This window comes from Scleropages formosus, chromosome 25 (genome assembly GCF_900964775.1).
Source record: "Scleropages formosus chromosome 25, fSclFor1.1, whole genome shotgun sequence".
Lineage (NCBI taxonomy): Eukaryota > Metazoa > Chordata > Actinopteri > Osteoglossiformes > Osteoglossidae > Scleropages > Scleropages formosus.
The window spans coordinates 14,598,304-14,611,192 of NC_041830.1; the positions used below are offsets into that span (position 1 = coordinate 14,598,304).

At 47.7% G+C, this 12,889-nt stretch overlaps 1 protein-coding gene across 1 annotated transcript in view; it reads right to left on the minus strand.

Moving 5' to 3' along the window:
• Nucleotides 1-9,411, minus strand: part of LOC108921523 (PEX5-related protein-like) — a 47,244-nt gene extending 37,833 nt beyond the window's left edge. The window contains exon 1 of the mRNA XM_029249274.1: nt 9,139-9,411. Within this exon, the coding sequence (XP_029105107.1) occupies nt 9,139-9,159 (21 nt within the window). The 5' untranslated portion in view covers nt 9,160-9,411. The remainder of the gene's footprint in view (nt 1-9,138) is intronic.
• Nucleotides 9,412-12,889: the final 3,478 nt, after the last annotated feature.

The window sequence follows — 12,889 nt, forward strand, 5'->3', positions numbered from 1 at the left end:
TGAAATTGATTGCACATGATTATTCAGATGCAATTTTTTCACATCAAACACTGATGCGCACGGGCTGCTCGACAGCCTGAGCGGAGGAAATTGCGGGTTTAACATCGAAACACAAGTTGGCCTTCTGCAAACTTTTGATCCCAGCGTTATGATCCACGCTCTTGTTTATTCGCATCACAGCTTTGCAGTATAAAATTGAATCGCTAAAAGGATTGCTAAAATATATTAAAAAGCAGCCTGAGTAATCCAGCAGTATCGGTTTGCCATATAAGAAGCTTATAATGGGAAAACATTACAAGAATAAGACAGGGAACTATAGGCATCACCTTGAAGGTGCCCTGATGTATACATACCCACACACACACACACACACACACACACACACACAAAATGTGTATTGCCACATTCAGCAATAAAGCATTTTTCAAGGTATAACACCTGGTTCAGCTTTAATTCTCATCTCAGCAAGCAATGAGAGTATTTTCATAAAGGGTGGGTATTAATATGATGTTGCTCCTCTTTATTTTTGCCATTGTTTGTTGACAGCATGTTCAAGCCCTGCCAAAAACAGGAGGGCACAATGCCAAAAAAAAAAAAAAAAATTACGCCCGGCAGAGTTCTCCATGACAAGGCATCACCTTCCTGTGTGACTTTGAAGAGGGTCGGTTCCTTTTATTTGACCAGGCTGACACTCAGAGGCGTCCGTTTATTTCTGGGTGAGCAAACCGGACATCCAGTGGGATGGAAAGGCTCGTCTACCTCGGCTTGACAAAGGCAAAGGAGCTCAAAGTGAGCATCCCATTGTACGTTTCATCAGTTGACTTCCTCCCTTGGGATTGCTCACTCTTACTGTAAGCATCTGGTTTCAACGGAAGCGTAAGAAAGGAAAACGTGGAAGGATCGATGCTTCCGCAGATACCAGACAGCGGAGGATCAAATCCGTAGCAGGTAGATTCATCGTGGGAAGTCCTGCCCCTTCATGCCTCTCCAGCTGCCTTTGGAAATTAAATGTCAGTCTCATTATTTTGGTTAAGTTTCACAAGGCAACATGTTTCGAAAGCTGCTATACAGGCAAACTGTTTTTGGGCGAAAACCTTAAACTGGTGATGTAATCTTAAGGAACTGCCTTTTGAAAAGTTAGTTTTCACAAAGACTAAATGTAGCATCCATCACTAGTGAATGGCCATCCCTACTGAGTGGTCAGTTCTAATCATCTGGTCTACTGAGTGTTTCTTCCGGTCTCTTCCATGAAGTGGTTCCGGGAACCTGGTGTCAGAAGTGGGATACATTAAAGAGAGCAGCGAGAGAAGAAAAGAGCAGAGTCCAGTTCTTCTCACTGTCTCAGAAGTTGCTGCCTTTCTGGCTGTTCATCACATTAGACTCTAATCGAAACCGGACTATTCGAAAGTGCAGGTCAACCGATGCTGTCGGCATCAAAGTTCAATGCCCATGACAGGAGCAGGTTACGGCCAGGCCAATACCTCTCTGATCTGACATCCAGGTAGGAGTCTAGAAGTATGTCAAAGTCTCTGTGGGACAAACAGAATCACCCTGGAAACCAACACACTCCCGTAACCAGAAGGAAATGGTCGTAGACATAGAGGCACGAGCAGGAGAGCTGCTCGCCCTCTCAGCCAAGTGATGATCGATGCCCACAAATGAGGATCAATTGCTATTTTGTCCTGGCCAAGCTCTGGAACCGCAATGAAGCTCGAAAAGGAACGAGAACAGAAGCCCTTTTGTGTGAACAAGTAGGCAGATCTGATCATCAGCATATGGCCTTTAAGCTGCTCCAATGTGCCGCTACGCAGCAGGGTGTTACTCCCACGAGAACAATTGCACCCGTTTTCAGAGAGCGTGCTTCCACCTGCATGACCGGGCTACGGCTACGCTGCTTTCCTAGGTGTGAGAAATCTGCCCTGGAGAAAAATGACTACAGTCGATTAAACGGTCTGTGTTATGTGTTCTTGCCTAAACTACGGTACTTCTGGATTGTTCTCCAGAGGGCCGTAATTGAAATTTCTATTTTGTCTCTAGAAATTAGAACATTTTTCCCCTTTTAATCAGAAAAGCCATTGAAACTGGCTTGACTTACATTTGCTCTTTTAGCAGCTATTCCCCCCCCCCCCCCCACGGAAACTTACCCATGATGCATTGCTGCAAGTTTGACTATTTTGTCAAAGTTTAAAGCCGTTTGCTGTTACTGTTGTACTGTAACAATTTGCCTGCTTGTTCACTGTATGCAAAGGTTTGTAGCTATGGGTTATGGACTTAATCTACAACATATCGACATCCAGCGTATCCAGGCTTTCTCGTCCTTCCATGGCACATTCCAGAAACTCGTGCCAAGCATATACTTCCTGAAGCTCCTTTCTTTGTACTGAAAACCGGCATCACAAAAACCAACTCGGTCATAAAGTTAAGTTTTAATTACATGCCAACGAGCCCCAAGCAGGGCTCAACGAGGCAAGAGCCTACAGGAGCTTTAACCGCGGTGGACGCGCAGCACTTCGGCGACATGCAGAGAACGTCAAAGGTCGGCAGCATCCTGGGGAAGCCATGTGTTATCTCGGGGAAGGATGACACGGTGACAAATAGGGACGCCCTACTGGCTGCTCTCTCAGCACTATTGCACGCAGCGCGTCCTTGAAGGTGTCGTCCCCGGCCCTCTTTCCTGGAGACGGGGGAAGCTGGATGCAGGCATGAATTAGAGGGCAGGCGGAACATCCTTGAGGACACAGGAAAACCCATCTGCCAGCTGCTGAGATGCCATTGTAGCATCATCAAAAAATGGACACTGAAGCTAAATGAGATCTAAAATTGTCCAGGGTTACCTTCTTGTTTCCATCTCCCACTGGGGCGGTAGGTGACATTCCCAAGGGCACAGGGTCTGTCATGGGACTGAAACAACAATTAACAAGCAGCATGGTGGTGCAGCAGGTACCTGCGGGTAGTTGACTCGAGAACATGTCCAAAGTCACACCTCCTGAGCTCTGACTTTGGACTTGGATTCAAGTCAGGCTCAGTCTGTGTGGAGTTTCCATGCCCCTGTGGGTTTCCTCCCGGTGCTCTGGTTTCCTCCCACATTCCAAACACATGTTTATGTGAATTGGTGACAGTAAATTGCCCTCGGTGTGTGATTGCCCTGCAATGGACTGGAGTCCTGTCCAGAATGTACCCTGCCTCTCACCTTCTGTCACCGGGATAGGCTCTGGACCACTGTGACCCGGCACTGGACAAGTAGTTATTGACAACGAATGAAAAAAACTAGTAACTCCTTAAAAGTAGACAGGGGACAAGCAGTGTTGGGCTGGATAAGCGCTGCTGCAAAAATAAATCAAAGTATTGAGGGAACATGACGGTGGTGTGGTGTTTACGGCACGTCGTGGAGCTCTGCTGACAATGAAGTCTCTGCAAAGCATGAACTACGACCAAGAAAAAGCGACGATGACAAATCATTCACTGAACCCGGTGCCCGAACACAGCGTTGAAACGCAAGTTTAGACGCCGTCCCCTTCATTGCTGTACACGTCATGTAATTTTATGAACAGGGACATCGAAATAGAACGAAAAAGGCCGGGACTTAGCAGGCCACTGAAATCTTATGGAATCCACACCAACAACCAACACGGGAAGGTCATCGCAGTCTCCGAAATACTGAGAGTGTTGTTCAGGGTCCAGTCTGGAGACACTAGGGACACACGGGCTGGACACATGAAGGATGGCAGCAGAGCGAACCTCCAGAGAGAAGCGGACCACAGCACGTCCCTTCCAGGATGTGGCATGAACCGAGACCCGGGCAGTTATCCCCCACAGCCGGGCCTCGAGGAGCCTCCGGCGTTCCAAAGGACCGCCACCGCCATCCAGACGAGCTCTGTGTTCCAGCCCCAGCGCCTCGGGAAGCACAGCCCTTATCAGAGCATGCAGGACGGCAGCTGCCTCGAACGACGGAGGAAACAATAATTCGAAACGTTTCGAGAACATTTTTTTCATTCGAACTAAAGCTAACTGGTGAAAATGACATTTTGTGTAATTGTGCGTCCGCGTGCACAAGGCAATCGGTCGTGATTCTCGGATCTTTCACCTGCCTGCATGTGCGGTTTGTAATATTTCAGTTAGCTGCCCGACCCGGACTTGCGACGGCCGTCCCATCGACCTTATTATATTACCTTCGAGTCCCACCGATTAGTCGAAACGACGACCGCCCCGTCGGCTGTACGATAACATGGGCCGACCGCGCTGCCGCAGGGCACCACGTTTATTACTGACTCGGTGAGTGTGTCGATGAGCCATTGTTTCGTTGACAGTAACATTGTTTTATTCGCAGAATGTTTCGTCTGTCATTCCAACGATTACTTCTATTTACAATGGCTAGTATGCAAAAACGCAAATGTTTTGGTGAAGAAAAAGCAAAAAAAAAAACTAATTTTAAAATGAAACTGAAAGTAATCGTGCGACAGGAAAATATACTGTACTCTATATTAATGTTCCTCTTTTGCAGTATTAATATTAACCTTAATGATGTGTGAAAGTAGTGAAAAATATAATTATGCCCTATTATAACAGCATTCAGGCATGTTAATTGATTATATATCCTTATGGTTCATATGGTACAGTATAGTGGGATTTGTGACTTGCACTAAAGTCAACTTACGATGAGGCTGCTGGAACGGAACCCCGCACCTCCTGTAGTCATGAACCCACCTTTAGGGAAAGCACCGTGTGTCCGGCACCGCATGCCAACGCTGATGGAAACTGTGATGAACATCTGTCTCTTTCCAGGGAGCAGCCAACATGAATTTGCACGATTTTTATCCTCCCACCAAGGACCTCGCAAAGGCGGAATCAATCGCATTAACGCGGCCCGATGCCGAACTCGCTATCGGCACCTGCGGTCCCCTCCCGCTGACGCCCAACTGCCCCGGTTCCGGCTGCACCTTTGCTCCCCCGGCCTGCACAGACGCAAACGGTGGAAATCCCTGCTTTTTCACTCCATTTCGAAAGAGCAGGTGGGGCAGCCGGGCAAAACGAAACGATGTGATACATCAGTTGCGTCCCACAAACAAAACACAAAACTTTAATCCATTGATAGTGGAACGGTACGAGAAACGTGAAGCCCAGAACGCAGTTACTACACTAAATATTAATATTTCTATCAGAGGGATTTGTACACCTGAAAGTAAAGAACAGCACATATGGTAACTATAATATTCATTCATTTCGCCGACACTTTCCTCCTAGGAAACTCACAATGTAAGGTTTGCATGCTTCTACCAGGGGGTGCGGTGGCGTGGCAGGCTTGGCTGGGTCCCGCTCTCTGGCGGGTCTGGGGTTCGAGTCCCGCTTAGGGTGCCTTGCGACAGACTGGCGTCCCATTCGGGGTGTGTCCCCTTACACCCTGTGTTGCCGGGTTAGGCTTTGGTTCGCCGTGACCCTGCTCGGGGCAAGCGGTTTCTGACTGTGTGTGCGTGCTTCTGTTTGCACTGATTTACCTGCTTATACAGCGAGGTAGTTTTTAAAAGTACCTTGATCAAAAGGACTAGAGCAGCGATTCGCACCCACGTCTTGCAAGAGTAAGGGGACAACTCTAACCACAACACCACCCCGAATTACTAACGTTTCACGTGCAAAGATTGTTCAATTTTTACTTTATTTTGGACATTTGGCTGCAACGTATCGGCTCAGTCTGAATGACACCAGGTTTTAAGGGTATGAAGACAAATGGGAATAAATAAACAGAATTAGCATTAGAAATGACTCTTTCTGTTCTGTAGGTAAGACACTAAAGGCGCTGGCAATTATAAATGAGTCCGCTGCGTATCCTGTTTCGGGTGAGATAAGCGGCAGACGGCAAGCGAGCGAACAGATAAATCAGACGGTGCGCGGAAAGCGAAGGCACCCTCAGTATCGCTCTGAAACTAACGCTCATATCATGTTTCATCCCTCGTCGTCCGAACGGAAACATCAGCGCCGGGTTAAAAATAGGGAGGAAGGGACAGGTCCTGAAATATCACGTGACCATAAGAAAGCGGCGAATTGCTCACCTCCAAGAAGCTCTTGGAGACCAAACAGTCCTGACCTGCCTCAAAGAATAAAACGAAGTACAAAGGCCGAGGATGATTTTAATTCTACAAGGGACATTTGCAGTTATAGCTGTGTCAGTGAAATCGATCAGTCCAAAAGCTGCTCGGAAAACCCCATTAGTTGTTTCGGTGGTAACCAGCTGTAATAGAGCAGTTGCAGTAATACACTGTCAATGTCAATTCATGCATTATCAATAACCGCTTGTCCAGTGTCCAGAGTCGCGCTGGTCCAGAGTCTATCCCGGAAACATAGGGCGCGTTGCAGGGGACATCCTGGGCGGGATGCCAGCCATCACGGTACAGTGACACACACTCATTCACTCACACACACACCATGAGCAGTTTTGAGTCGAACGCGTGTCTTTGGACTGCGGGAGGAAACCAGAGCACCCAGAAGAAGCGCAAATGAACGTGGGGAGAACACGCAACCTCCGCGCAGACTGAGCCACATTCGAATCCACAGCCCAGAAGCCGTGAGAGACTCGCGCCACCCGCTGGGGGACACCGCCCTGTTAATGCCAGCGAAACAGTGTGACGGGTGCGCCGGGACAGTCGAGAACAAGGGGAGGGGCGACACACATTAACCGCAGACTGCAGTTTCTAAACCTCGTTTCCGGTGAGTTGTCAGCTCTAAGGGCATAAATTTGTCGATAAATGGAAAAGTTAATTAATTAATGATGAAAGAAAGGCGAAAGTCGCGCTGGGTTTGTTTTGAGCGCTGAAGAGGGCACTGTAGGTTATCTCAGCATTGCGCCGATATACAGCAGTTCGGTGCATATTGCTGCAGAAATGCTATTTATAATATTTCAATATTCCATACATCAGCTGGTCTGCAGAGAAAAAAACAATTACACCGATATCAGTAAGTAAATATTTCTGAAACGTCTTTCCAAATTTAAACGAATAATGAGACAGCGTACATGTAGACTGTGCCATGGTGCCGTTCCTGTTGATTATTGGGTATTGAACCTGTCAGTAGGTTCATGAATCTGTGTGTAAGCGTGTGTGTGTGTGTGTGTGTGTGTGTGTGTGTGTGTGTGTGTGTGTGTGTGTCTGTTTCACTGGGAGCTTTATTATTCTCCACATTTAACAGTCAGTTCAGAGCTAACAGGGTACTGACGGGTCCTCCTCCACGTGTCCACCTCCGCTGGCGTGAGGTACACAGGTGACATCTGTCACCTCCAGGTCTCCTGTCTATTATAACTCAGTGTAATAATTATGTAATTATGTCTTTACATCCACCTTCTTGTCCTTCTAAGCACAGACATTTTTTACAAGACTGTGGTAAAACTTCCTCGTAAATAAAGGTCATTGAGCTTGGATTTTTATCAGAGGGTCATAAAAATCACAGCAAGTAGTTTACCCATTAGGGTGCTGCTTTGAATCCCAGTCTTACCATGCTGCTGGCCCTTCGTCGAGGTACTCATCGTGAATTCCTCCAGTAAACATTACCCTGCGGTGTAAAGGGGTCAAATAGTGTAAAACAGTTCGGACAAAAGCACGAGGACCAGCAGGGGTTGAAATGGCAAGAGCTGGTGCCGTGCACTCAAATGACCTGGGTTTGAATCGCAATTCCTATATCGTACCCTAGAGCAGGGTACTTACCCTGGACTGATATAGCAAAAATTATCCAGCAGTACAAAAGGGTAAAAAAGTGTAAAATAAAAATTTGAATAACTAAATATGAAACGAATTGCAACGATACATCAGTCAGGTGACATCCTATCGCCACTTTATTTATATCTCAAGATGTTGGGATCATTTTTCTCCTTTGAGGAACACAGTGCTTTGTAATTGACCATAGTATTCCATACTTTACCAATGCAGCTATAAGTTAACTTTTTCGCGAGTTATATCTGCACCGCGGACACTTAACCGCTGAAATCTGTCTTGTGACTTCAAAACATGACTTTAATGACACACAGAGCGAAGATTTTTCAGTTTTTTCACTTCGGTAAGCTGCAGCAATGTACCCCATCTCAGCAGTTTCTGTAAGCGAAGGGTCATCTGATCATTCAAAGAACCACAGCAGGATTTGAGTCTTCCTACATCTTCATCATCATCATCAGCATCATCATACCCTCATCATAGGTGTTCTGAGTCTTCCTACATCACCGTCACGATCAGCATCGCCGATGTCATGTGCAGCTTCCATATCACCATATAGCATCGTCATCGGCGTCATCGTCACGTATGCATCGTGTGTCCCGACATCTTCATCGTCATTATGCACATCATCATCGGGACAGTTCAAAACTGTGAACGGTTTGATGGACACTGGCAGCATCTCCTCATGTTCAGAACCACAGCCGAATGAAGTGAACGGATACACAAGAATCACAAAGTGAAGCAGATGCTCTGCGGCCAGATGTTGCCCATGACCACTGTGCCACTTTCAGCCCCGAGGGGGACATTAGTTAGAAACATTTTGATTTGATCAGGACCTTGAGCCACGAAGGTGAGAATAGCGTGCGATGCCCCCCCCCCCCCACACACACACACACACACACACACACACACACACACACACACATCCCTCAGTGTCCATCTCCGGCTCGTGACCGCGGTCGTTCAACTCGCTTAGGACATTAAAGGTTATCGTAAAACATAAAACCGGCATATTCGGAATAACAGCACAACTTGGGGGGCGGAGGGGGGGGGACAGGTCGCTCGTGCCGTTCTGCGGCGGGACGTGCGCGGCCACGGGGGGTGTGTGACAGCCACATGATCCCCAGCGACCAGAGCCGACAGTCCGTCCGTTCGTCCGTCCGTCCACGCGCTCACCCGCCACTCAGTCCCCCCCCCAAAAACCCACCCCCTCCAGCACTCTCCTTCGGCACTTTCTGCACCGTCACGCTCTCGCGCTGAACTCGCGCCGTGGAAACGTCCTTGCCGAGGACGCCTTCGCGCTATCAATGTACACTTAAGCTCTATTGCATTAATATCTGTAGCAAGCGCGCGCTCCTCCCGCTCGAACGCGCGCGCGAGCCGCACGCACACGGAACACAGAGGGACGAAGGCGCGAGCGCAGCGCGGCGCGGCACGCGACTCTTACCTGCAGATGCCCCTGGTACATATTGAGTGTGAGGTGAGGTCCGATCCTCGCGCTGACGGTCAGTCGGGCACGTGCGCTACACCTTCACCTCCAGGTGTCATACGTGAGGTGGGGGTGGGCTGGCGGGTACCCGAGCTCCTTGGCTTGGGCCACTTTGCCCTTGTCCCGAGCGCGCAAAGCGGGGGCTCGAGGCGCCGCTCCGCCTGTCAGCGCCGGCCGGGAGCTCCCGGCGATCTTCACCTTAGCCTAACGCTTCGGGGACGAGGACGGGGGGTTGGGGTTGCGTTTTTTTTGGGGGGGGGGGGTGGTGGCTGGAGGGGTCGACCTACTGCAAGCGCCGTCGGGAGGAGCCAGGACGAACCCCGCGAGCCGCGCGTCCGACGTGCGCGCGCCGCGCTCGCGCTCCGAGCCGCCCGCGTGCGCCGGCAGTTTTAAAGCTGCCGAGGCTCCTCCTGTCCCGTTCCGCTCGGTGATGCGTTCAACTCCCCGTTTGCCCCAGCATCGCCCCCTCCTCCTCCCTCCTCCCACCTTGACTCACATGTTTCTCCCAGAAGGACACAGCGCGGACAGCTGGACAAGTGGACACTCAGACCACGCGACAGCCCCAGCCAGGCATTACACTACTCTCTGTCTGTACTATTAGCTATCAACTACTACGAGTAGTAGTGGTACTAGTAGTGGTAAGAGTAGCACAAGGACCGTTAAGTACGTACACAGCGGAAGGACGTATAACGAGGGCAACGTATAGCGGGAATCGATTGTTGTTTGTTGTTGTTGTCATGGTAACAGGCAAGTATGAAGACATTGTCTTTATAATTACAGAACTGTTAATAGAAGTAAAGATGCTCTTTCCATATCTACATATTTGCATTATTACAGTCAGAAAGTTCAAATAGATTTAGGTTATAATATATAGGCACCTCTGTGCTGGTGAATAAAAACTCACACTCAGTATCATGTGAGTTTCTGTGCGTGTGTGTGTGCAAAACAGCCCTGAGTAATGCGACTAGGGTTGTGTCACCCTAACCTGGTGACGTTTACATTCTCAATAATGCAACAGCAATTAATCTCAATATGTGAGAAGGCCGAGATGTTTGCGGGACGTGGTGTGTGAACGGTGCAGATGTGTGTGTCTCTTCGCCCTGACGTGGGGGGATGTGCTGCTGACAGGTGAGTGTTCCGCTGAACTGGCCTTCAGTGATGCTGCCAGGTGTGTGTGACTGCAGCTGGCTATTTACACACTCCGCCACTCACGTCTGACCCCCCCGTGACCCTGGCTTTTTTTCACACTTAGGAGCTCAGACAGACGAGCGTTATGGGAAGGTGTTTGACAGCAGGAACGCGGTGCGAATGAAATTTATCCCAAATGCTGAGCTTTTGTTGCAATGAAGACAACGTGGCCCTAGCCATTCTGATGATGACTTGCATGGGTATTATTTAGTCTTCACTGTTAAAACATTGGATATCTGATGAATTTTCATGGTGCCATCATATTACAAATATTTATTTCCAACTCAGCATTTACATTAATAATAGATTACCATGCCAGAACCATGCTGTAACCAGACCAGTTGCCCAAAAGGTAGAAAGCTCAGTCTGTGAAGCTGGTTGTCAGCTTTATTGTCCTCGTCCCATACATATTTATCCAAAAAAACATATGCTATTTTTTTTTTTTTGTGGGGGATTAACCTCCATTCTCTGTGTTTGACAGATAAAATACATATTTTATATATACATACATTCTCAATAACCACTTGTCCTGAGCAGAGTTGCAGTGGTCCAGGGCCTATCCCAGAATCACTGGGTGCAAGGCTAAGGGGGGTGCACCCTGGACCAGGCACACACACACACACACATCATCTGAAACCGCTTCTCCCATATGGGGTTGCGGGGAGCTGGAGCCTAACCCAGCAACACAGGGCAAAAGGTTGGAGGGGGAAGGGACACACCCAGGACAGGACGCCAGTCCGCCGCAAGGCACCCCAAGCAGGACTCGAACCCCAGACCCACCGGAGAGCAGGACCCCGTCCAACCGACTGTGTCACCGCGCCCCCCATCCTGGACCAGGCACCAATTTTATTATAACAATACTAAAATGAGAATGTATTTAAAATCATCACTTTAAAACTCAGTTTTAAATGATCTTATAAACACGTGCAAAATTTCTTGTTTTTTCTTATTGATCGTCAACACTCAGGAACAACACACACCTGGTCAAACACCGTTGAAACGAGTTGAATTAAGATGGTCCTGCACTCCTAATTGTGTTTGGGTGCTCTTTGCTGCCAACTATTGGCCGAACACGGAAGCACAAGTTTCCGAAAAAACAAAGAAAATAACCCACTGAACGTAAAATTAAAAATAATTCGACAGGAAATTGTTGATACATTGAAAAATTCATAAGTGAAAAGTTCATAACGGGGGGAGCCGGTGTAGACATTTCTAGTTAGTTTTTCTGCAGGTGATGCTGTTTTTCCCCAGACTGATGCATTCCCTCATTCTCCAGAGCATGATGCAAGTCAACAGGGAATAATTAGGCTTTCGGTGTTTCCGGCCTGAGCGGTGGAGATGCTGACACGTGTTGCTCTTGGGATCTTCCTAGATGTCTCGTTTGACCGTGACACATGGTTTCAGTCTGTGTGTTTTGACAGGACCGGGGTGCCCGGGGGACTTCACGAGACTCGGGAGAACCGGGGGAACAGTGGCGTTTGCAGGCAAAACAAAAGTCAAGGCATGTTCACGTTTCGCCAAGGGCTGGTGGATTCCATGACAAATGTGAGGCGAGAGCCATTCTGACAGGAGATAAACAACCCTTTGAGATGGCTCTCAGTCCAAGTGTGTTCTATCCAGCTGGCTAGCACTGTTACACACTCTTCTTTTACTATTTTTGCAGTTTTTACAACAACCTTAGCATTACCCAGCAAACATATAAAGAATAAGATGTTCAGGTGTTCTCCGAGCTTGGCATTCACACTGCAAACGTTTCATCACCAGTCGAGATGACATCATTCAGACTGCAAATGTTTCATCACCAGTCGAGGTGACATCATCAGATGTCTGATGATGTCACCTTGATTGGTGATGAAACATTTGCAGCCAAATGCCAAGCTCGGCAAGCATCCTATGTCCAATATCCTACGCTCGGCATCCTCAAAATATAAGACATACAAACAATTGGTCTCAAAGTTATGCATTATGTGAAAAAATACATTTTTCTGACAAATGCAATTTTTTCAGCCCAGTATTAGTCTTTGTAACAGTTATACTTTATTAAGGGTTCAGTTAATCTGCGTCTGCAGGAATTGTTCATGCTCACAGACAAGAAGTGGATTAAAATGCTTACAGCCTACATGCTTTTTATCGCTGTCAAAAGCCTTTCTCACGCCAACCAGACGACAGTTTTCTGTAACGCTCAAAAATTTTTCAGAATCTGTGTATCAGCGTGGATCCAAAATCCAAACATCCAGGGATCAGGTATTGGCGTACAGAAAGGACACATCTGATTCTATTATTCATATGAATTAGTATAAATATGACATCCAATATGGTGCAGCAGTGCTTGTTTTACCAAGTTCAGCGTTGGATATAGGATTAGTCTCCTAAATGTCGTGAATCTCTCTATATAGCTCTCATTATTCTAAAGCCCGGGTGGTGAAAAATGCTGCTCCAGCAGTTTAATTCATGCTTAGCAAAATACATTCTTCCTTCTTTATTCCTAAAACCTCTTCTCTTAGATCCAACCTTCTTGGTT